Raw genomic sequence first — 23,463 nt, 5'->3', positions numbered from 1 at the left:
AAAGGGGCAGGGGAGCAAATGTAGCACATTGGCGAGGATGTCACAATCCTGGAGGCTGCTTCTTCCTCCTTCTGAAGGACAGAGACTGTGACCCAGGGCTGAGGAACAGTGATGGGGAGGGAGGTCACTCAGAGTCACCTGCCCTGTGCTCTCCAGAGACTCTGAAGCAGCTCGTGCTTGTCTGGTATTTCCAGGTCATGCACCCTGGGTTGCAGTTACCTTTTCCTCTCTTGTCAGCCCTGGGAAGGGACAGGGAGACTGAAGAAAGTCAAAGGGCAGAGGAGCAGTGCCTGATGACACCTCTCATCTCAAGAAGGCAACAGCATCCTATACCTAAATCATGCCTCTTTTCCACCTCCCGGAGGCTGCTGGGTATCTTCAGGGGACTACCCTTTTAGTTCCTCAAGGCAGGGCAGAGGTAGGGCAGGCCTGATTTCGGGTCTCCTGGCCTTGGAATCTGTCACAGAGGAATCTATCACTTGGGGACAACGGCAGCCACACACTCTACATCACCCTAGCCAGTGAGCTACTGCTGGGGTCCAATTTCAAGAACAATGAAGCGAGCAGTACGTCACTCATAGTCCTAACAGACAGTGTCCAGGAAATACTCAAAACCTGGAAGTGGTATGAGAATCAACCATTATTCCACTTGATATTACATTTCTCCCAACCTCCCTCTAAAGAAAACTGTTCACAAAGACTGAGACGCGTTCCTCCATATATACCTTAAAAATCAGAAATAGACAGGAAAAGGGAAAATTCTTAAAGGAACTAAGACAGAAAGGGAGGGGAGGAGAGAATGGAATGAAGAAAAGCAAGAGTCCTGTGGAAGGCTGCCCTGCCTCCCCTGCTGGCAGACTGGCAGACAGGCCTGCAAAGACTGCACCACACTGAGCCCACCTGCAGGACCCACCTCGCTCTCCCCACCCCTTTGGATGAGGTTACAGCTGGGCCCCAGCCTTATCTCCACAGTGGCCACATCCCAGCACAGGGTGCTGGCTCAGCTCCTGGCTAGCCACAAGGTAGAATTACCTCCCTTCTCAGAGCCCTTAGGAAGATTCCATGGCCCCTCCCAAATCCCCAAATTCTTGGCATGTCCCAGCCCCTTTGAGGAGACTAAAATGCCATGTTTCTTTCATGCCTAGGAAATAAAGGAGAGGGTACTTTTAAAAGACTGGAATTTTTTTTCTAGTTAAAAAAAAAAAAACTACTGCTTATTTTGTAAACCTCCCCCGAAATGTTTTGGCAAGCACCTGCTGTATAGGGCACCAAAACTGATTAAGAGCTAAACCAAGGCATCAGTTTCCCCTAACAACAACTCAAAGCCAAAATCAGATACTGATGTGACTCTGTGCCATCCTTAAAGGGGCTGCCGGGGGGCGGGGGGGGGGCACAGCCCGGTCCAGACGCTTGAGAGGGACTACAGAAGCAGCAGAGGTCTGACAGCTACTCCTCACTGTAGCGGGACTGCAACCAGCACCACTACCACCAGACCCACCTTCCCTGGGCCCAAGTTACCGGCCAGGGATGCTGAAAAGAAATGTAAATCTGCTTTTGTCCCTTAGGAAGATACAGGGGAGGAGGTGGAGAAAGAAGCCTGCAGAGAAGCCTGCTCTGAGCAGGCTCTACCTAGAGGCCTGTGCCTTCCTGACTGGGAAGGTGCATGGCAGGCCTGGACCTCATACACACTAGGCAAGCACTCTACCCCTGGACTACAACCCCAGCACTCTCTTCTCTTTATTTGGGGACAGGGTCTCTATAACTTGCCTAGGGTATCCCTGAATTCGATCTTTAGCCTAGAAAAGCCTTACTTACACTTACATTCCTTCTGCCCCAGCAGAAGAAGGTTTGATTACAGGCCTGTGCCACCAGGCCTGGCAAGGTACTTGTGAAAGTCCTTTCCTTTATGAGGGGCAGTCTGTCGTTGTCCTGGATATTGCCTGAGATAAGTGGTGAGAGAAGGCTATCAAACAGCTTGTAGCTGGGCAGGTGGCACACGCCTATAATCCCAGCAAATGGGAGGCAGAGGCGTTATGAACATGAGTTCCAGTGATCCCTTGTCTCAAACAAACAAAAAAATCAATAAAACTTCCTATAGACTTGGCCACAGGTGGCTGTGGATGAGCGCTTGGGTTCCACTGCTTGACAGGGTCCCCTTAGCAGTCTCACGTGTGAGTGCAGCCGTGGCGGGCATACCGGAAAGACCTGGGGAGTGGACTCTGTCCTGCACTTGTGTGATTACGGCTAAAGGATAGGAAGTGTTGAGAAGTCACAACGGTTGCTTGTGGCTGGAAGATGAACTGGTTTCATTTCTGGAAAGCGCCCCTCTCAGATTTGGGAACCTGGGAGAGAAACAGAACAATCGGCTCCTGTATCAGAGAAGACACGCCAGTATCAAGGCAGGCGGTGACAAAGCAGCCAGCACCGGGGCACGGGCTGGGTGTCTGCAGGAGGGTGGAGTGTCCTGTTTACACCCCCATTGGGTATTATCAGCCCATCGCATGCAGCAGCCTCCACAGCTCAGCCACCTGGCGAGGCACCCTGGCACCAGGCCAGACCATTTCACCACGCTGCTGAGCAGTGGTGGATGCTTTGGTTCTTGGGCAACAGCAAATGGAAAAAACAAAACAAAACAGCACACACTAGATAAGAAGCCTTAGGTGCTATCTTCCAGAGCCACTTGGCCCTGTCTCCCAACTGCTATGCTCGTATGGCTTCAGGGAGAGGGGCTAAGAGAGGAGAGGCCCAGCAGTCAGGTGGTATCTGCCTACTAGGGGACTGTCAAAGGAGCCAGCAGCACAAACAACAGACAACGCCTTTAGTAAGTAGGTTTGAGTGTCCACTAAGCACCAACTCTCTGATAGTCTCTGCTGATAAGAGAGGCGTAAGACAAGAAGTTACTGGCAGGGTAGAGGAGGGAAGGCTGATGCCGCTGCCCGTCAGTGCCAGCTATCCACCAGCAGGCATACCCCGAGAGACTACCCCGCAGCAAAAGTCTTTTCAAAAGGGCCGCCCACTCACCTCTACCTCTCCCAAGATTCCTCGCTGGGAATCAACCCCAGCCTGACCCCAGGAGAAGACCTGAAAGGAGAGGTGATGGTGCTCAGGATGAAGACTACTGAGAACGCAGGACATGAGACATTTCTGCTTCTCCTCAGCGTGGCCAGGGGTGGGGACCAAGCAATTTGCCAGGGGAAATCAGCCCTGATCAAAGGGTTCTGGCTGGGTGTCTGGGCGACAATTCCATCATGTCACTGTCTTTCAGGCCCCATAGGAGGAAGAAACCCAGGACGGAAAGACGTTGTCCTACTCCACACCACCACGCCGTGTGCCTAGCCTTCCTAGTGCAACCCTAAAAACGAGAGCGAGACATAATGAGATTTTACACCCAGCAAGAACTCGACAACTAGCTGCTTCAACAAACAAGGTATGAGTCACTTTCTCAGGCAGCAGGCTTTGAAAACTTCTTAGCACAAGCCTTCCCACCTCCCCGCTTAAAGAGAAAATGGCCCTTATTGTAACCAAAGCTACACATTATAGGAAATAAGAAAATGCAGACGAGTGAAAACCCCAAACTAAAAGTCACGCATGCCCTACCCAGAGATCACCACAGTGCTACACGTATCCTTGCTTTTCTCCATGTACATATGCATGCTTGTGTTTATTTTTGTTTTTTAATCAATGGTCTTCACTTAGGGATGAGAAGTAGGCGGGGCCAGGGCAGTATGGCGGGACACCGAGGGGTCCTGCCCTGTCCTGTCCTGTCCTGTCCACTGTGAACAGATCTGAAGTGTGTAGACGCTCCCCCAAGCAGCCTCATAGGGACTGCCTATTTCTGGGCATGTGCTGGGCTTGACAGGTCTAGGTGGCCTCACGAGCTCCCTATAGTTAGGGGCCACTTCACTGCTTAACTCGGACACGACACATGGGTTTTGGGGGGAAGTTACGGTAAAACTGAAACTCCCATATGACTGTACAAGGGTTAGAAGTCCTCCATGGAAAGCCCATGGAGCCCCCATCCATCCCAGCCAACTACGTTAAATCTGCAGCTCTGAGCAGGTTGCCTTTGTTCTTCTTTTCAAGAGCTGAAACTCGAACTCAGGGAAGCACTCTGCCTCTCAACTATAATCCCAACCCTGACTAACATTTCTCCTAACACTAAATCACAGCTAATGTTCAACTTTCACAGGGAGAAGAGACTCAACAGACAGAACTAGACTGGAGAGGGGAGAACACTATTTCCCCTACCGAGAAGACTTCACCCAGAAAAAAGAAATGGCATTTGTGTGCACAAGAACTTCTCAGCCAAGCCCTCCATCAATCATTGCTACTCCGCATTTAAAAGGAAAACCCAAGACAGAGCCATTGAGACCATTTCTGGCTTCATGTCTGACTTCCCAAAATGCAGATCACATCTGCAGGCAGCTGGAAGACTAGGCCAAGAGACGCTTTTCTGGAGATGTCACTGTGGGAAAAAAAAAAAAAAAAAGGAATACACAAACTCTGTGTATCTTCCAGGAGGCAAAGGATAACCCCAGAGTGCAGGCACCAGCATCAAAGAAGCAGGGTGCCGGGCCTCTGACATTTGTTCGGTTCTCAAGAAACTGCAGTTAGAAGAAAAGGAAGTAGTGTGAACTTTTTACCCCTTATCTCAGCTCTCTGAAGAGGACGTCTATAGGATTGTAGCCTTCGAGATAAAACAAATCACCAGCAGTTACTGCCTGAAGCATGCTTTCCTTTAGCGTCTAGTGGGGGCCTTTTAAGAAGCACACACACAGTAGTCCCCTCCTCACCCCATGGTTGCTTGAAAGTAATAGGCTTCTACCGGCGGTGGTGGCGCATGCCTTTACTCCCAGTACTCAGGAGGTAGAGGCAGGCTGATCTCCGTGAGTTCGAAGCCAGCCTGGTCTACAGAGGCTAGTTCCAGAACAGGCCCCAAAGCTACAGAGAAAAAGTAATGGGTTTCTTAAGGACACAAACTCAAAGGATGGGCAAAACGGTTTCCTTGCTTCACTTCCTATGGTAATGATTTCCATCAAACAGAAAACAATAACAACAAAACAAAACAAACAAACAAAAAAAAATGACACCCAGGCAGCTTTTAGGTTAACTTTTAAAGTTAGTGGGGCAAAGGGAGAACCAGATTTGGGAGGTTCATCTATAATGAAACTGTACCCCACTTTCAGTTCTGATTCTGTGCACCCTACACTCTCATGTATTCCCCTATAGGGCAGAGTCAACAAGACTTTACCTTTTTTTATTTTTTGGTTTTGGTTTTTCGAGACAAAGTTTCTCTGTATTTATAACAGCTCTGGCTGTCCTGGAACTCACTCTGTAGATCAGGCTGGTCTCGAACTCACAGAGATCCACCTGCCTCTGCCTCCCCAGTGCTGGGATTAAAGGTGTGCACCACCACTGCCAAACCAAGACTTTACAATGATAGGTATCACCTCATATTGAAAGGTGAACTCATGTCTTCAAGGTCAAAGGGCAAAGTGAGGCCCTTTACTTCAGAAATAGATTTCTCAAGGACCATTTCCCACACTTGTAGGTCAGTCAGACTCAACTGTTTCATGACTTTCTGGCTGCCATGGTTCAGGAAATCCTTGCTAGGGACGAAATGATCCTACTGAGGACTCGGGAACATTGCTTCAGCCACTGGGCATGCTGGGTTGGCCGAGGAAGATGAAGACAATTTAAAAGAGAAGTTCTAGTGAGGAAGATAGAACCGAATAAAAGCGAAATATGATTATAGATTATTTTCAAACAATCTAAGTAATTTCCACTTTGTGAATAAACCATTATTAGTTTTAACTCTATCCAGTCTGCTTTCTTCCTGGCTTCCAGCAAAATCCTGGACGACAATACACATTTAAGCAACTAATATGCAACTTAGTATCACCCAAGCTACACAAAATGCCTATGAATGAATGTTGGCAAAATTTGACAGCCCCATTTTGCCCCCTTCCCCATAAAACAAAACTGTTTTTGTTTTTCCTCTCATAGAATTGGTCAGTGTTCTTTCCAATTCGTGTTAATTCAGAACTGTCTTTATGAAACTCTCAGTGTCCTATCTCAATCATGAAGAGTCAACAGATGCCAAGACTGCTGGGCCAAAGGTTGTGGGGAAAAGGATATTTACACAATGCCAAAGTGTCGCCCCATAAACCAATTTAGAGGAGAATAATGTACTTTGACAGTGGGAAATCTGGTGGTCACCACCTAAAGTGATCGAATTTGGCATGACTAGGTTGGAGGTACAGCTCAGTGACACAGTGCATGTGGGTTAAGCCCTTGTGTTCAGCCCCCATACCCCCTCTTCAATAGCAGTATCACTTCCTAGGAACACTCCGGTATTACCTACTTCCAAATATCAGTATGAAGACACACTGTACCCATGGAAAGTTGATTTTTGAGACATCTCACTATGTTGCCTAATAGCCTTGTACTCACAGAGATTCACCTGCTCTAGTCTCCTGAGTGCTGGGACTAAAGGTGTGTGCCACCATCTTGGGGTCAAACGCTGCTGCAGGAATGCTTAGCCTAAATCTAATCAGACTCCAGACCTAACTTCCCACTAATGGAAACACAGGGTATAGAAGTTAGATGACACCAGAGGAAATGGGAAGAGAAGTACATGGTCTAGAAGAACTCCAAATGACTGTTGGTTGCTTTGTTTTGAGACAGGTTTCTATGTGTAGCCCTGGCTGTCCTGAAACTTGCTCTGTAGCTAAGGCTGGCTGTGAACTCAGGCCGTGATCTGCCTGCTTCTTTCTCCTGAGTGCTGGGATTAAAGGCGAACGCCACCACTGCCCAGTCCAAAATGACTTTTGGAAATGTATTATGGGGAAAGAGTGCGGTGAGCGATCAAAATGCATTGTTTATTATGTATGAAATTCTCAAAGAACAAAAAGATTAAACAAAGGAATATTATTTAAAACAAACTTGGGCTGGCCAGACACCTCAGCAGAATTTCATCCTTTAAACTCACATAATGGTGGGAGGAGAGAAGGGACCCCAAAATGTGCTGACCACCACATGGGAACCATGATGTCACATGCCCACACATACATAGGATAGAGACACAATATCTACAACAACAACAAAATAAGGGGCTGTGGAGATGGCTCAGTGGGTGAAGTGTTTACTGGGCAGCATGAGGCTCTCCTATGGATCCTCAGCATCCACGTAGAAGCCAGGTGCAGCCACAAACATGTGCCTGTTATCCCAGGGCCTGGAGGGAAGGCAAGGGTATCCAGGTGCTCGTTGGCCACCTCAACTTGCCCAAACAGCAAGTTCTCAGTTTGCTAATACTCTGTGTTTAAAAAAAAAAAAAAAAGCCAGGCATGGGTGGGGCACACCTTTAATCCCAGCACTCAGAAGGCAGAGGCAGGTAGATCTCTATGAGTTTGAGGCCAGCCTGGTCTACAGAGCAAGTTCCAGGACAGCTAAGGCTACACAGAGAAATGAGAAACCCTGTCACAAACACACACACACATACAAAAGTAAAGATATCTGATAGCAATCCCTGGCCTCCACAAGTGCATATGCATGTACATGTGCAAATCATCTCTCTTCTTCTTTCTCTCCCTCCCAAGCGTGCACATTCAGAGGAGGGAAAAACTCTGGATTGAGAGGCTTTTTAAAAAGATTCAACTGAAAAATAAAGCTACAACTGAGTAAGATCCTCTGTGCTGAGGATGTAGGAAGAGCATTTGCCTAGAATGTGTAAGGCCCTGAGTTCCAACCCCCAAACCAAAATTACAAAGCAAACCACCAAATGGGAAGTGTGAACAGGCTAGATATTAAATGATACACAGTCACAGTTAATTTCCTTAGGCATAACAATATTGTGAACAAAACTGTATTCTCAGGAGAAACTGCTGAAGGAAAGGGGAATGTGTCATAATTTCCAATAGCTCAACTGAAAGATCGCATATGGATGTACACACATGAAGGTCTGTCTAGACACACATACACTGATATATTAATGAACACAGGGAAACAGACAGACTTAAGAAATTTGGTCTATAAATTAAATGCTAGTTCCAGCCGGGCGATGGTGGCACACACCTTTAATCCCATCTATAAATTAAATGCTAGTTCCAGCCGGGCGATGGTGGCACACACCTTTAATCCCAGCACTCGGGAGGCAGAGGCAGGCGGATCTCTATGAGTTTGAGACCAGCCTGGTCTAAAGAGCTAGTTCCAGGACAGGCTCCAAAGCCACAGAGAAACCCTGTCTCGAAAAACCAAAAAAATAAAAAAATAAAAATAAATGCTAGTTCCAGGCTAACCAGGGCTACATAGTGAGGCTGGAGTCTAGCTTGACAAAGGGAAGAACTAAACTCACTACAGCATGAATGAGGGGGATTGTAAAGTGGTCTCTCCCCGAAAACAGGACCACCAAGAAGAGATCGTTACAGGTTCCTAACTCAGTATCTCCCCTTGAGGGCAGAAGGTTCCAACTCCTGAATGGTAGAGAGGAAAGGGCTGCTGACCAGCGCAGCTGAAGTGGAATCTCAGAGTGTGTGTTATCATCTGGGGCATGAGAAAGAAGGGCAAGGCCAATGGTAAACATGCTTTACTGAGGCAACGAAGACAGCTGTGTTGTAGGCTCCCACATGGCCCTGCCCACCTCCTCCCAAGCAGGAAAATACAAACAGAGCTCGATTTACCCGCGGCTGGCAACACCAGAAAGCCTGGTCACACGGCTGGGCAAGCTGCAGTAACTATCAAGCATACTTAGGGGCACCGAGGACACGTAGGTTACTGGCTACACTTCACTAGCTTGGACTCTGTCAGGATCCGCTGCACTTAACCTTGGTTTTTGATTCACTCTGCTCCAGACTGGGCTAGGGACACTTACAAGGGACAAGGGCTCAGTTGGGTTCCTCAGAACCGAGAATGTCAATCACCGAATCTGCGCTGTTTTGTCCGTGAAAACCTGTGTGAAGGGTTTGGGGGTGTAGTTTAGTAGGAGAGCATGCATTTGCCCAGCATGTCTGAGGCCCTGGGTTCAAATCCCCAACACTGCCAAAACCACAACACAACACTTCCTTGTGTGTGAACTACCTTGTTCCTCCTGCAGAAAGTCTGACCATCTCTTCGCTGGAGCTCTATCTCATTCCCCAACTTCACAGGGGAGAAAACCACAAAGACATCTGACCCAGTGAATCCCTACCTAGGCCCTGACCTTCTAGAACTGAACTGGAAATAAGCGGCAAATTACCATGCTGTGCCCGGGCTGTGGAAAAACCCCAACGTGTGCTGGGAGCCATTCCAGGGCAGCCCCTGCTCTGCAGCCCTGGTCTCGCCATGCCAGGCGAGACTCCCTATGAGAGGCACCAAGGTTATGCAGTGCCTCCACGGTAAGCCAGCCCGAAAAGCAAGGCCAGATGTTTAGAGGCTAGACAACGGCAACGAGAAGGAAGCAGCCAAAGGCTTGTTCCCCTGGTTGCCTCTCCACATGCAGCTTCCAGAGGCGTGGTGTGGCCACGCACTTTACTAGAAGGTAGGTGACAAACCAGGCCTTCTAGCCGGGCGGGCGGCGTGGTGGCGCACGCCTTTAATCCCAGCACTGGGAGGCAGAGGCAGGCGGATCTCTGTGAGTTCGAGACCAGCCAGGTCTACAAGAGCTAGTTCCAGGACAGGCTCCAAAGCCACAGAGAAACCTTGTCTCGAAAAACCAAAAAAAAAAAAAAAAAAAAAAAAAAAAAAAAAAAAAGGGCTGGAGAGATGGCTCAGAGGTTAAGAGCATTGCCTGCTCTTCCAAAGGTCCTGAGTTCAATTCCCAGCAACCACATGGTGGCTCACAACCATCTGTAATGGTATACACACAAACAAAATGTTGTATACATAATAAATAAATATTTAAAAAAAAAAGAAAAGCCAAAAACAAAAAAAACCCAAACCAGGCCTTCTCCCCCAATTGCTTCATGGTAACGTCACCTTCTATCAGTAAAGAGAAGGCTTATCCTACTGATACAAAGGGATAATTGGATCCAGGGAAACAGTATGGGATATTAACAACCCACATGCCCTATCGCAGCTTCTGAGACCCAGAAGGCAAGCTCAGCTAGTCCGTCATAAGCAGACAGCACAGTTACCGGCACAGTGGCTCCCACTGGACCTCTAAGCTCCAGACAATCCCCTGGGAACTGGGGGCAGCCTTGTGTCACCCTCTTCTTTCTTGCGCTTGTTCTGGCGTCAATCACCCAGCAGTTACTTGGGGTCAGGACAAAGCCGGAAGAGTGGAAGATACAGGCAGATATATAAAGGTCACGGAGGGAGTCTATATAACTCAATCAATTCCTAAGGATAAGCAATCTGAATACGAGTGGGGACACTCACATAGTAAATGCCCACAGGCCTATTTCACACAGCTGGCTGGGCCATGAAATAAAACTTCAAGGACAGTTTATTTACAGCCAGCAGCAGCAAGCACCTCAGATAAAAGATGCACACCCAAACCAAAGATTTCAAGAGAACTGCCTTTCTAAAAAATAAATAAAAAATTATCTTTATTTTTAATTATGGGTGTACTGTACTTGTGTGTCTGCGTATGGGTTTGTGTACTGTGCATAGAGATGCCTATGAGGTCAGCAGAGGGTGTTAGATCCCCCTGAACTGGAGCTCCAGGTGGTTGAGAGCTACACAATGGGCACGCTGGGAACTGAATTTGAATCCTCTATAAGAGCGGCAAGTGCTCACACCCCTGAGCCATCTCTCCAGCCACAGAAAACGTTTTCCCCTATGTTACATAGTAAAGTAGGGCTAAGCGTGGTTACACATATCCGCAGTTGCCCACAGCAATCAGGAGGCAGAGGCAGGAGCATTGCAACCTCTACAGTAGCCTGGGCTGCACAGTAAGAAGCTGGCTCAGCAGTGCGGTAGTGGCGCACACCTTTAATCCCAGCACTCGGGAGGCAGAGGCAGGTAGATCTCTATGAATTCGAGACCAGCCTAGTCTGGTTCCAAAGCTACAGAGAAATCCTGTCTTGAAAAACCAAAAAAAAAAGAACCTGGCCCAACCGATCAAAATAAGTAGAACAGGGTTCACTGGTGCCCTGCAGCATAAGCAAAAACAAAAACAACAAGAATGACTGAATGCCTCTAAGGAACACAGCCAGATAGCTGAAGGGTTTGGTGTGAGAGAAAGGGTGGGATTTAACAAGGTCTGTCTGTCCCTCTAACTTTGCTTATTAATCCCAGAGCCATGCTCCTGGGGCCTGGGGTTGAGGAAAAGCTGGACCAAAGGGGACTTCCCTTAGCTTTAACACCTGCCCCACTTGGTACAACGTCCTGCACTAAACCACACAAAGTCCCCTGAGGCCTACTGTGTTCACAAGGCAGAGGGCACAATAGCTGCCTAGTATATATCACAGAAAAGCCACCTGGCCTGGGCCTAAAACCTGGTACCACTCTCTGAGCCAAACTCACCGATTTGCCCCTCTGTACTCTCCTATATAAATGTGCAGTAGGTAGTGCATGGCTGTGGCACCGATGAGTCTTCTGAGTGTTTTAAGAAGTGAAGAACTAGGTGAAGAGCAGGAGAGTGGTAGAGTTTCATCTCCAGAGATGAAGCACGTTCCTTAGAAGACCCTGGCTCCGTGGAGCATGCTCAGTGCGGGATCCTGCTCAGACCAGCTCGGTGCGGCAACCCTGCCGACTCTAATGCTGGGTCAACAAGGAGCAAGGGCTGCACATGCAAATACAGAAACTGCCACCCAGTCAGTTCCCAGGATCTGATACCAACGTTCTCCAATTGGAGGACGAGCTCCAGGCTTCTGAAAGACAATCTAACACAGAGGCAAAACCCTGACTTCACCCCAGCATGGTGTGTGAACTCAAAACAGATCCATAACTTCTTGGGTATCAACTGTTCCATCTGTTAAGTGGGGAGAATAGAGATGTTACAAGCATGTAGAAGCAACCTGATGGATTAGTCCAGTACTTATTGGTCCAATGTTTATTTGGAAACAATTTGAAACTGATTGTTCAAGAATAAGCATACAGAGCTGGGCAGTAGTGGCACACGCCTTGAATCCCAGCACTTGGGAGGCAGAGATAGGCGGAGCTCTGAGTTTGAGGCCAGCCTGGTGTACAGAGCGAGTTCCAGGAAAGCTAAGGCTACACAGAGAAACCCTGTCTCAAAACAACAAGAATGAGTACATAAGATACTTACACAATCTTTACCTAGATTTGCCTACTAGCACACCTGCCAACTACTTGCTGTCACAGGAATTTTACACTCACATACTTTCCTACACTCATACTTGACACCCACATGTTCATGCACGAGAGAGAGAGAGAGAGAGAGAGAGAGAGAGAGAGAGAGAGAGAGAGACTGATTTTTATTCCTAGAAAGGAATAGCCAACTATGACAAAATGGGAGGTTGGCAAATATACAGCAAAAGGTTTTGTTATCTAGTAAGGGTTTATGGATTTCTGCTCCTTTCCCTGCAAATGGCAAGCATTTAAATGTTCACTGTTTTACACGGACAGTGACCGTTCAAACAAGTTACATAAAGTAATTAAAAAAAGTCACTTTCTATCTGTCCCTGTGCTATGGTGTGCATGTACTTGTATGTGTGCATGTGTGTGCACATTATGTATACATAGAAGCCAAAGACCTCCTCAATTGCTTCTCCACTGTATTTTAAATTGTTTTGCTTTGTTTGCGGAGGACAGGTTCCTTCTATGTAGCCTTGGCTAGCCTGCAACTCAGAGATTTGTCTTCCTCTCACTCTTATGCATTGGGATTAAAATCATGTTCCACCACACTGAAACTTTTTAAAACTATTTGTGTGTGTATGTGTGTGTGTGTGTGTGTGTGTGTGTATGATGTGTGTGAGAATACAGGGAAGGGATTACACAGGAAGTCGAGATTGGAGGACAACCTTCAGGGGTCAGTCCTCTTCTTCAACAATGGGATGGAGGGATTGATGTCAGGTCAAGTGTTTTACCACCTGACCCTTCCTACCAGCTCTACCTCATTTTTGAGGCATGGTCTCTCACCGAACCTGGAGCTCACAAGTCGAGGTGGGCTGGCCAGCCTATGAGCTCAGGGGTCGACCTACCTGCACACCCCGGTGCTGGAGTTAGACGTGCACTGCTGCACCCTGTACTGATACAGGTGCTGGGGATCCAAATCCGTCCTCAGGCTTGAACAGCAAGCACTTCACCAATTAAGCCATCTCCTAGCCTTTCCTGCTTTTTTGTTTTTTACTTAAAGACACAAAGCTTACAAAACAGACAACGAGAAAGCATTAGATAAATGGAAACAACTTTATTGTGCAGAAGTACTTTTATGATGTTTGTTAAATAAGATTTTACCTTACAGGGTTGTGAAGTAACTGGAAACGAAAGGTCACATACAAGCATACAAACGTTAGAACATGAAAGAGTTCTACAGAGAGAGGAAAGCGATCTTGTAGAGGGGATGATGAGTTAGTTCCAGGGAGCCAGCCAGGCAATGCACCCTAGATGGAGCTTCTTCCAGAGTTCAAACCTCCTTTGTTCCCTCTACTGGGTGCTAGTAAATACCACAAAGACCCTACTCCTAGTTAACCAGAAGCAAGATGAGGGATATGCTTGGGCAGATCAGGTGCCCCAGGCTTCTTTCCCATCAAATATGTAGGCATGGTGGTGCCAGGGGCTACCCTACGTGGGGGGACCAAGCTGTTTTCATGGCACAAGGCCACTTGTGCCCATCCCCTTCTATAGGAATGCACGACCACATTTCTCCTCAGATGCTTCTCATGGTTTCACACAGTCACACAATAGAAAGACACCGTCTAGGCATACAACTGCCAACAGTACCCACAAGCATGACTCCACAGAGGCAGAGACATCAGTCTGCCCCAACTCCCCACCTGTCCCTGGTGAGCTACTCATTCCAGATGGCAATGGCAAATCTCACACCAGCCAGAAACACGCAAAAGTCACTACCACGTCACACAGGCAGTGTTGCACTTGCCACCATCGTCCCAGTATCTACCAATCCACAGCTCCCAGGACAAAGTCAAGGTGTGGGAAGCCCATGGTGTGATCACCTCGGGATGCTGAGGAAAGACTTATCTTTGTGCCGTCGCCAGTTCTCTTCTAATCACTTTATCAGGTGCACTCTGAGCCTGGAATACCGACATACAAACTAAAGGAAGGCAAAAACTGGAGATGTGCTCGGCAGGTGGTGAGGATGCCACGCGGGGACCAAGTTCACAGCACACTTCCATGTGTGGGAAGAGACCTTTGCTTAATCAAGCAAAAGGGTTTTATCAATCGCATGGTTGTGGGCACATTATTTCTTTGCTGGGTCTGTTTTCCAGTCTGCAAACCCTCCGCATCGGGATGCAGTGAAAGCGAACGTAAAACATTTGAGTACCAACTATGAGCAGCAGGAGACAAACAAATGAATACTGTCAAAACAAAGCTATTCATGTCTCAAGTTCTCGGAACAATACAGGTGAACCTGGGGCCTTTCAGACTTGGGATTCTCGGGCTCTTACTATGGAAACAGCCCTTTATTACTTTTATGCTGGGAAGACAAAACGACTCTCGCTACAGTTCCACTGAGAAAGCGTCCATGCGCTTCTCTCAGGCTAAGAGGTGCTTGTCTCCACGGACTTGGCTCCCACAGTCCCATTCTCCCCTCTCCATCCACACTCTGCTGTATTTACTGTAAAAGACCTCTGGCTGCATCCTCTCCATCATGCGTGCTATCCACCACCTCCCCATCTCCTGGGACCTAGCTAATGGGCATGTGTTAAGCAGGTGATCCCCAATCCGGGGACGGTATGACAGGTTTCTGTGCCTACAGCTGTGGGGCAGGGAATGCACGTGTTATCCACGGTAGTTCTCTCAAAGCCACGTGGGTGAACAAACAGGCTCAGAGAAGTCTAAAGTGGAGGGAGTGTGGAGGAGGGCAGAGAGAGGAGGGGGGAGGAGGGAGAGGGGGAAGAAGGGAAAGAGCTCCAACTCTTCTGATCTCAGGTTCATGCTGTTCAGAGTCACACCCAGCTGGGCAGGTTTATTAAACCTTTTCGTCTAAGTCACCAGAGCCATGGTTGGCAACAGGGACACAGACTGGTTAAGTCTAAATGTCCAGAGTTTGAACAATGATTATGAACACCGCTTTCCTGTATTTCTCCCACGTTAGCTGGGTAAGGGAACAGCAATACCTGATGTTATAGGATGGTGCCTGGCATGGGGGAGGGGACTTTCCACCTGATCACACTTGGGAAAGCCATCCTAGGGTCCACTAGTAATTCTGCTGTCTGGCCTAAAAAGTCACTGACTCATTTTGCAATCCTGCTTTTCCTTACTGTACACTACAGCAATATCAAAAAGTTGGTACTGGTCTATCTAGCAAGAATGGACACTGGGGACTCCTCTCAGTCTCCTTGGCCCGTCAACCACACCTCTTTCTAAGACAAAAGCTAAGTAGTTCAGACTTTAAACAAACCTATAGCAAAATCCTACAGTGTCTATTTCCATCCATGGATCAACCCGGTGATTTATCCCCGCTTCCTCCTCATTAAATAAATGTGTTGGGAAGAGAACCTACAGTAGCAATGACTTCCATGGAAATGCAACATTTTTGCCACCAGCAGGGCTCGAAGCCCAAAAACCAGGATGAAAAGGAGACCAATGATTTAAAGAGAGAACACTGAAGCTTTGTGGAGTGAGCAGGTTGTCCTGCAAGTAGCTGGGGAGCTACGATAGAGGGGAACAGTGTAAGGGGACTAGAAATGGGAAAAGCCATTACAAGCAAGCCTGGGGGAGGTGTGGCTCCCTTCTCCACTCCACTGCCTTTCCAGCAACTCAATCCAACAAGTATTTATTGAGCATGACACTCCCCATCTGCCTTGGCCCTCCCTTAGCAAAAGCACTCAAATCTGTTCAAGCTTCAGGGTGAGTTCCACTGTACTTGAACTTCAAACATGAGGTACCTACCTCTTAAAAAGGCAAGCACCCAATTTCCAGGACAGGGTAAAAGGAACTACAGGATTTGAGAACAATGGCACTGTGTGGTGTGTATGTGTGTGGTGATGGGGATAGTGTCTATAGCGATGGCACTGTGTGTGTGTGTGTGTGTGTGTGTGTGTGGTGATGGGGATAGACCAAAACTTTGCACATGCAAAGCACATGCTCTACCACTATGCAACATCCCAGGCTCTAAAAATGTCACTTTTGAAAGAGAAAGGAGAGACAACAATAAAACCTAATTTAACTTTAGAGAAAATACATTGGCCAATTTAAAAGAAAAGAAAACCTATTCAAAAGCCAGTAGGTCTATAATTAGCCCACCACACACTGTATGCTCCTTCATTCTGCGCCGTCTCCAGCTTGCATCTATGATGCATTTACGTGTGGATGTGCTAGCACCTGCTTTTAAAGCTCTGTGTCATAGCCCACCTTTGGTCTTAACTCTTCAATGCTCTCCTGAAGGCTGTCACTTCTGATCATAAGGGATTCAGGTGGCAGAGCTTGTGGTACACTAACCTGTGCCCTAAGAAGATGGTTCCCTGGAAAAAGCTGCCTGACGTTAGCAGATAGGGAGTTATGGTCAGAGGGGAGGCACCCTAAATTTATAACTCTGTTCTGCCAAACACTGTCCACCATTTAAGATGACACATTCTGGCAGCCTCCGATAGAATGCACCCCCAACTCTTAATCATGGCCCAAATGCATGAGAGCAATCAAATCCCCAGAAGAGTCTTCCCAGGCCTCCACACACACCCATTTTAATAGGGAGCTGGAAGCCTAAACTGCTAATGTGCAGGCGGGTGAAGCCTAAGGCACTCCCTCCTCCCTCCCCCAGTGCCAGCTGTCTAAGGCTCCTGCGCAAACCCACAGACCTGTGTGCCTGAACAGGGCAGGGTAAGTGTCTGTACAAGGCCAAGACTTCAGCTCCAGCTTCCCTAGGGCTGGACCTGCAGTTTTCCTATTATGAAATACCCTGATAGTGTTCTTTTAAGTTCATTTACACTGCTCCTGATTGGCTGTGGTACTCCCACACAGGAAAGTCAACTGAAGCTTACTAAGCCCCAAGGAGAACCATTTACATGACTCCAAAGCTAGGTATTCGACTTGCTTGCGACTGCAGGGAGGGAGCGAAGTGCCAGAAAGCTAGGATGTCCAGTGGGCACTGTGAGCTGGAAGGCCTTGTGTTCACTGCCAGCTGTGCCCAGGAATGACAGCCCATCCAGATGCCACATGGCAGGAGGAACTGGAGCACTGATCATTTACGACTTCAGATAGCATCCTCAACTCTTCCCTCTCTGAGACCGGGATTTGTTTTTGACCTGACCGTGTGAATAGATTTGGCTAGTGAATAGATTTGGCTAGTGTTTGGTTAATTCATACTCTGCAAACCAAATAATGGAATCTCTGTGAGGCTGCGACTCAGGCAGAGGGGAAAGCTGAGAGCAGTTGCTACCCTTGGCTACTCCCTTTTCTAAGACAAGAAAGAACAAATTCTGTATCAGAGGAGGGCAGAAATGATTATGCCATGTCCACACTCCTTGAATTAACTTACTGCTGCTGGGCATCTGTGTAGGTAATTGTGATTGCTACCTTGTTGGGTATAGAGTCATGGAAGAGACAAGCCCCTGGGTATGATCTGTATTAAGTTAATTAAGATGGAAGACCTCCCCTAAATGTGGGCGGCACCATCCCTCGGACTGCCTAAAGAGAAACTTAGCTAAGCCCCAGCACTCTTCCCTCTCTGTTTCCTGAGTGCAGATGTCATGTAAGCTCCAGCCCCTTCTCCTGTCTTCCCTGTCCTGATGAACTGTATCCTTGGACTAGGAGTCAAAATAAACCCTTCCTTTTCGGTCAGGTATTTTGTCTCAGCAATGAATAACAAATACGGTATCCACTTGTCCTATGAAATAGGAAAGAACCACCAGGTTTACCTTCCCAGCCCTCAAAAGAGCTCCGTGCTGCTCATGGAACAAGAGCAAGACCAGGTAAGCCCAGGCAGAACACAAGCTAGTGTCAAATAGTGCTTGATACATGGGACAGTACCTATAAAAATTCCCAAACCAGACCTGTGAGCGGATGTCACACCACGAAGTCTGAATCCTTTGGCAGAAAGACTCAATGTGAGACTGGTAAGAACCCAGAGGCAGCTGTTTAATTCCTAACAGTTCTACTAAGATCAGGGACTGGCGTGGGCCTATACGACTCAGAACACATTGGCTACAGCAGAGAACGCAGGCAGAGAATTCTCCTGGCTATTAAGCCCACCAACTGCTTTGACATCACTCAAATTCACATCACTATGAAATTTTTGTAACCCTTCCTAGAAATCCGTATCTGGAACCAGAGAGAGCAATATCCAATTACCACCACACCCCACAACATTTTCACCCCCTTCTACTGGTCTTTTAACTGCATTATATAAGGACTCCTCAGACTATCTAATATTGTGCTATCAAAAAAAAAAAAAAACAAACAACCTAAGAACCCATGGACCCACCCACACTCCTTCGGGTACCCAGAAGATAGACAATCACCACAGCTAATGGCATCCTAGAAACTGGAAGTCCCTGACTTCAGGAAAGATATCACTACTGATAATTGTTTAAGGGTCAGGTGCTTCAGAGATGTGCTTCTTACTGACAAGGACGGGGCCTGGCAAAGCTATGGAAGACAGTATATCAGGCTAGGAAAAGCCTGTGGGCTTAATGCTTCCCAAATAGAAGCTGTCTCAATCACAGGTTACAAACGGACGATTGCAGTTCTTTAAGGATTCTAACTGTACCCCAAGATGACTCCTTAGCAGAGAAAAGTTCCACCTCTGTTTTAAACTTCCAGCTGTTTGTGGCATCACTGGCCACAAGGACAACAGTCTGAAGAGCACCTTCTCTCAGAACCTCTAATACACAACCTCTTTGATGTGGCTTCATACCCATCTAAACACCCATCCTCCAAGGGCTAAGTTTTCAAAACAATACAAGGAAAGGCATTAAATAATTAGCAATGACATCCCTAATAACAATGACACCTTATATTCAGGAAATAGCCACTCAGGAGAACACTCCCTATGTCCCTCCGGGGAATCTAGTATTTTAGGGCAACCATGACTACTACCAGCTAGTTCTCAATGATCTGTATGGCGAACTAAAAGGTAATGAAAAAAATTCAATACAGGAGATAGGTCTAAGTGATTTTCATATAATTTTAAAACTATGTTCTCTGCAGTGTGTGTTGTTAGGTTGAGGGTAGGGGGCCATAAGGAAAGAGGGGGAACAAATTTGCTTAACAGTTACGCTTTTGTGTAAATTCAAATGAGCTATGTCTTCTGAACACGTGTCACCTGACCACGGGGGTGGGGACTCGGTACTCACACGTGCTGATCTGCCACAAAGACTGAGGGCTGACTAGAAACAGATGGCTCCTTTTCCCCTAAAATATGATTGTTACCTTACTCTACCTTAGGGTTTTCTGAGGAAGCATAAATTATACACTCTTGAAACTGATTCTTACATTGGAGTGAGAATCAAGTGTACAGTTCGAGACAAGGATAGATGAACTTCTGTACAATGAGTAAACTCTGCCACTGACAGTATGAAAATAGCCACAGCTAACGTCAAAGAGGGTGGCTATGTTCCAATAAAACTTTATTTACAAAAACAGGCACAGGGCCAGGCATAACCTACAGGCTATAATTACCAACTCCTGGTTTAAGAAGGTTTTGGTGGAGTATATTGGTTCCCAAGCAGCATCTGGTTTCCCAAGTTCGCTAGAGAAATAATTAGCAAAGTTTAATTAAGTGTTATCTTCATGGGGTGGGAAATGTGGCTATGTGTAGTGTTCGTGTGGCATGCACAAAGCCCTGGGTTCAATCCTTAGCACCACAAAGCTCTTGTTTCCAGTCTAGGGATATGGAGACTGAAACACTTTTAGGATAGGTAAGAACTGAACCCAGAAAACTTCACTTCCTACTCCTGTTTTATCTATCATCATGAGTTCTGGAAAAACGCAAAAGTTAGCAGCTTCTTCAAACTGGCTTAAGACATAAAAGAGAATTTGATTCAAGGGGCAATTGCAGTAAGAACTGTATCAAGGGTTTCAGTTACCCACCAGTGGCTCTTAGCTTTCTTAGAGTTGGCCCTCATTTTTCTCATAGCTCTTCCAGCTCCAGCTCATAAAAATGAAGCCGTTCCTCGCTTTATGAAGACATCCCTTCTGGATGAATGGTCACAGAAGGTAAACCCACTCTTTGCACCATAACCCTTTATATAAGGCCTAATTTATCTTGTCAAGAACACAGCAGGGTGTGCGGTGAGAGATAACTGCACAGGCAGAGTATTACATCATTTGGGATGGGAAACAGAAACAGTGACGACACTTAATTGTTCCTGAAACCCGGTCCTGGCTCGCAGGCCTTTTTACACTGTTGTGTTTCCGAGCTCTGTTTAGAAAGCTCATTTTAAAAGATGACAGAATAAAAATGCAAGGGGCCCCGAAATTCCGAAACTTGCAGCACTGGTTTCAGACCAATTTGGGTTTGTTCTTTGAAGCCTGAAAAGGCAGTGGACTCTCCCCGGCAGTGCTCTCACAGCAGCTCAGTGCGGGGGAAGAGCAGCGGTGCAGTGCAGCAGCATGCGCTTTTGAAACACAGCACCTCCCGAGTGCCAGGCACTCTCCTGAGCGCTTCATGAGCTCGTTTAGTTCTTCTGACATAGAGACTGTTGCCCACAGAAGAAAGGGAGTCCAGAAACTTCCTCAAGACTACACCAGCTGGTAAATGGAAGAGCCTGTATTCAAAACCCAGGCTACTAACATCATTCTTTTCAGGGTCTATGGCAGCAAGGACTTCCCTGTTACATGTCCTAGTGGCCTAGAGGAAAACACTTCTGTCACTTCTCAAGGTATAGAAGGAATAGAAACAACCTGAAAAATACATGAAGGTGAGGCTAACACGCACAGGGCTGAAACGCCCCTAGCCGAAGACCAGGGGCCACAAAGAAGACCAATGGGCTCAGGCTACGATTTCCTTTCTCTCTCCTACCTACTGAAAACCTAACGATAATCCTACCCCATAGGCAAATGCCTATTTAATACCTCTGGGATATTAACAGGTGGAGAAGCAATGGACCAACCAAATACATAATGTAGGAATCCATTCAATCTGCCCTAAGTCACCTGACAAGTTACACAGCCCTCTAGTTTCCTGTTTTCATCAGTATCCTTATAGAGACCCTGAATCTGTAAAGGAGCAGACCATGTAAATAACCAAAGCATCCAAGCCTACATTCTTCCCCTCTGCACAGCACCCACTAGGGCTTTCCCTTTCAATGCCAGCTCTGCAGGAATCACAAAACAACTGCTCTTAAAATGGTTGCTACACAGTTTCTAACTACTGCACAGACAAGGCTTCTGTTGGTTTCCACCAAGTGACATGGTTCTAGTGCTTGCAGCTCTAACTTCCCTGGGTTTTAAGGAAGCCCAAACAAAACCAACAGGTTTGTAGTCTTGTGGCTTGCTTTACAGTTGATGATAGGCATGAGTTTGTCTGGGCATTGCCTTCTTCTACACCACCAGATTCTACACATACTTTGACTACTTGGTCACCATCTTGCTACCAGATTTGACCAAGTTCTGCGTTCCAGGATGTGATATTAACATATACAGCCAGGTACAAATAGACTTGGCTTTCTACCTCAAAGACCTGATGAATCCCATCCTACTTAGCAAGACTCTTGTAACAGAATACTTTCAGGAAGGGGCCATGCAACGTGCAAGCTTAGTAATCTCCAGAAAGCTTAAGAGTCTGGTTTAGAGAATGTCATGTTAAGATGGCAGGGACATAACTTTTGTACATTTGGTACAAACTTAGGCTTAGGAAGTGTGCAATGATCCTTTCACATCTGGTGTGAATCAAATGCAAACTTCACTTTTAACTTATTGCCAACCTCCTCATGCAAGTAGGTTCCTTTTCCGTTCCAAAGGGCCTGCATTTGTGGGTCCCATCACAGCCTCCAGTGTGAAAGCAAGGTTAAATTTGCTCCACCCTTGTTTCCCCACACCCACCACATCAAGCTGCTATTAAGAAACTGCTTCGGCGCTGTTCAGAAAGTGGGGTATTTGCCACAGCATACTTGATTGTAAGCACTCCACTGCCACGTTGGCTGGGAACGCTCACGACAAAACCACCTTCGGAGGGGGTGGGAGGTAGGGTGCAAACTGCCCAACTCCTGTACACAAGCACACACGCACAGAATGACTAGAATGAGACAGCCATATTAAGCAGGTCAAAAATATAGGAACATACAACTTCTGGGCTACATTAGGAAGAACGTAGAAAATCGGGAACAGAGGTGCGTTTGCACCGCAGTAAAAGCCGTTAAACTAACTTATCCCAACGGGCTGGGATCAAATCAGCTCCTGGAAGAGGCATAAAGGGAAGCGCACGTGAAGTGGTGGAGAAAGGAACTCCAGAGCCATAGAAAGGGACGCTGGGGCCAAACTCAAGCTGGAGAAGTAACACATGGCTCCACCCGGCTCTCTTCCATGCCCCTCCCCCTCACCGAGCAGGCGTCCAGCGCCCACCGGCTCCCAGTGAAGCCCTCGGCTCAGGGAGCCCACAACACTCCTTGCACCCACCCCAGCACCTCTCACTCCCCCCCTCCCGGGCAGACGCTTCGGGCCACTTTTCGGTTACGCCCCCCAAAGCTAGTTTCCATCTGCCAGGTCCCTCCCCTCACCTCCCGGCTCGGACTCCCGGCCCCCTCCTTCCCAGAGTTGCACCCCACGTTCGCAGCTGCTCGCCTTGCTCCCTCCGTCCTCGGAACTCTGCGCGTCCCCTTTTCTCTTCCCTCACCTCCCATCCACTTCCCCTTCATACCTTCCCAGTACTCTCCAGACCCTCGCCCCTGCACCCGCTCCGACCCGGCTCACCTGCGCGGCCACCCCCGTCCCGGCGCTGGTGCGGCTGCTGCAGCTGGAAGGGGACTGTAGCCCTGAGTGGCTGCAGCCCGGCCCGGGGGGAGCCAGCGGGCGCCGGTGGAGAGCATCCCCGCCGGAGACCCCCCGCCCCTCCGCGCCCCGGCCCCCAGGAACCTCCGCCTCTGCCGCCCGCTGCGGCCCCGGACATGGCCCACCCGGCTACCTGCAGCCTCAGCCCCACGGCGAGCCCCACACAGCCCCCAACCCCCGCGGCCGCTACTTATCTGCCCTACGGGCGGGGACCGGCCCCCTCAGCTCCGAGTTCCAATTGGCTTACAGAGTTCCAGTACCGCCCCTCAACCAATCTACGGCGAGACTCTTCTATTCCGAGGATGATTGGTCCATATGGTCAGCCATCAACACAAGACCCCACCTTCCTGCTTTTCTTTCCTTTTCTTTCTTTTTTTTTTAACGTCCTTAAGGCTGCCGATTGGTCCTTCCGGTATAGGGCAGGTTCTCCGGCACTGCCAATGAAAGGGCTCAAAGAGGAGGATCGTCACA

The 23,463-nt window shown here is 47.8% G+C and overlaps 1 protein-coding gene across 2 annotated transcripts in view; it reads right to left on the bottom strand.

The window, feature by feature from the left end:
* Positions 1-23,144, bottom strand: part of Fam117a (family with sequence similarity 117 member A) — a 45,121-nt gene extending 21,977 nt beyond the window's left edge. For both annotated transcript variants that reach the window (XM_050156595.1, XM_050156596.1), the window contains exon 1: positions 22,915-23,144. In XM_050156595.1, coding sequence (XP_050012552.1) covers positions 22,915-23,110 — 196 coding nt within the window. In that variant the 5' untranslated portion in view covers positions 23,111-23,144. The remainder of the gene's footprint in view (positions 1-22,914) is intronic.
* Between the last annotated feature and the right edge of the window lie 319 nt (positions 23,145-23,463).

The sequence above is a fragment of the Alexandromys fortis genome, unplaced genomic scaffold (genome assembly GCF_014885135.2).
Source record: "Alexandromys fortis isolate MF-2015 unplaced genomic scaffold, M_Fortis_MF-2015_v1.1 scaffold_31, whole genome shotgun sequence".
NCBI classification, from domain to species: domain Eukaryota; kingdom Metazoa; phylum Chordata; class Mammalia; order Rodentia; family Cricetidae; genus Alexandromys; species Alexandromys fortis.
The sequence above is the reverse complement of the archived record's forward strand: the minus strand, read 5'-3'. Positions and strand labels throughout refer to the sequence as shown.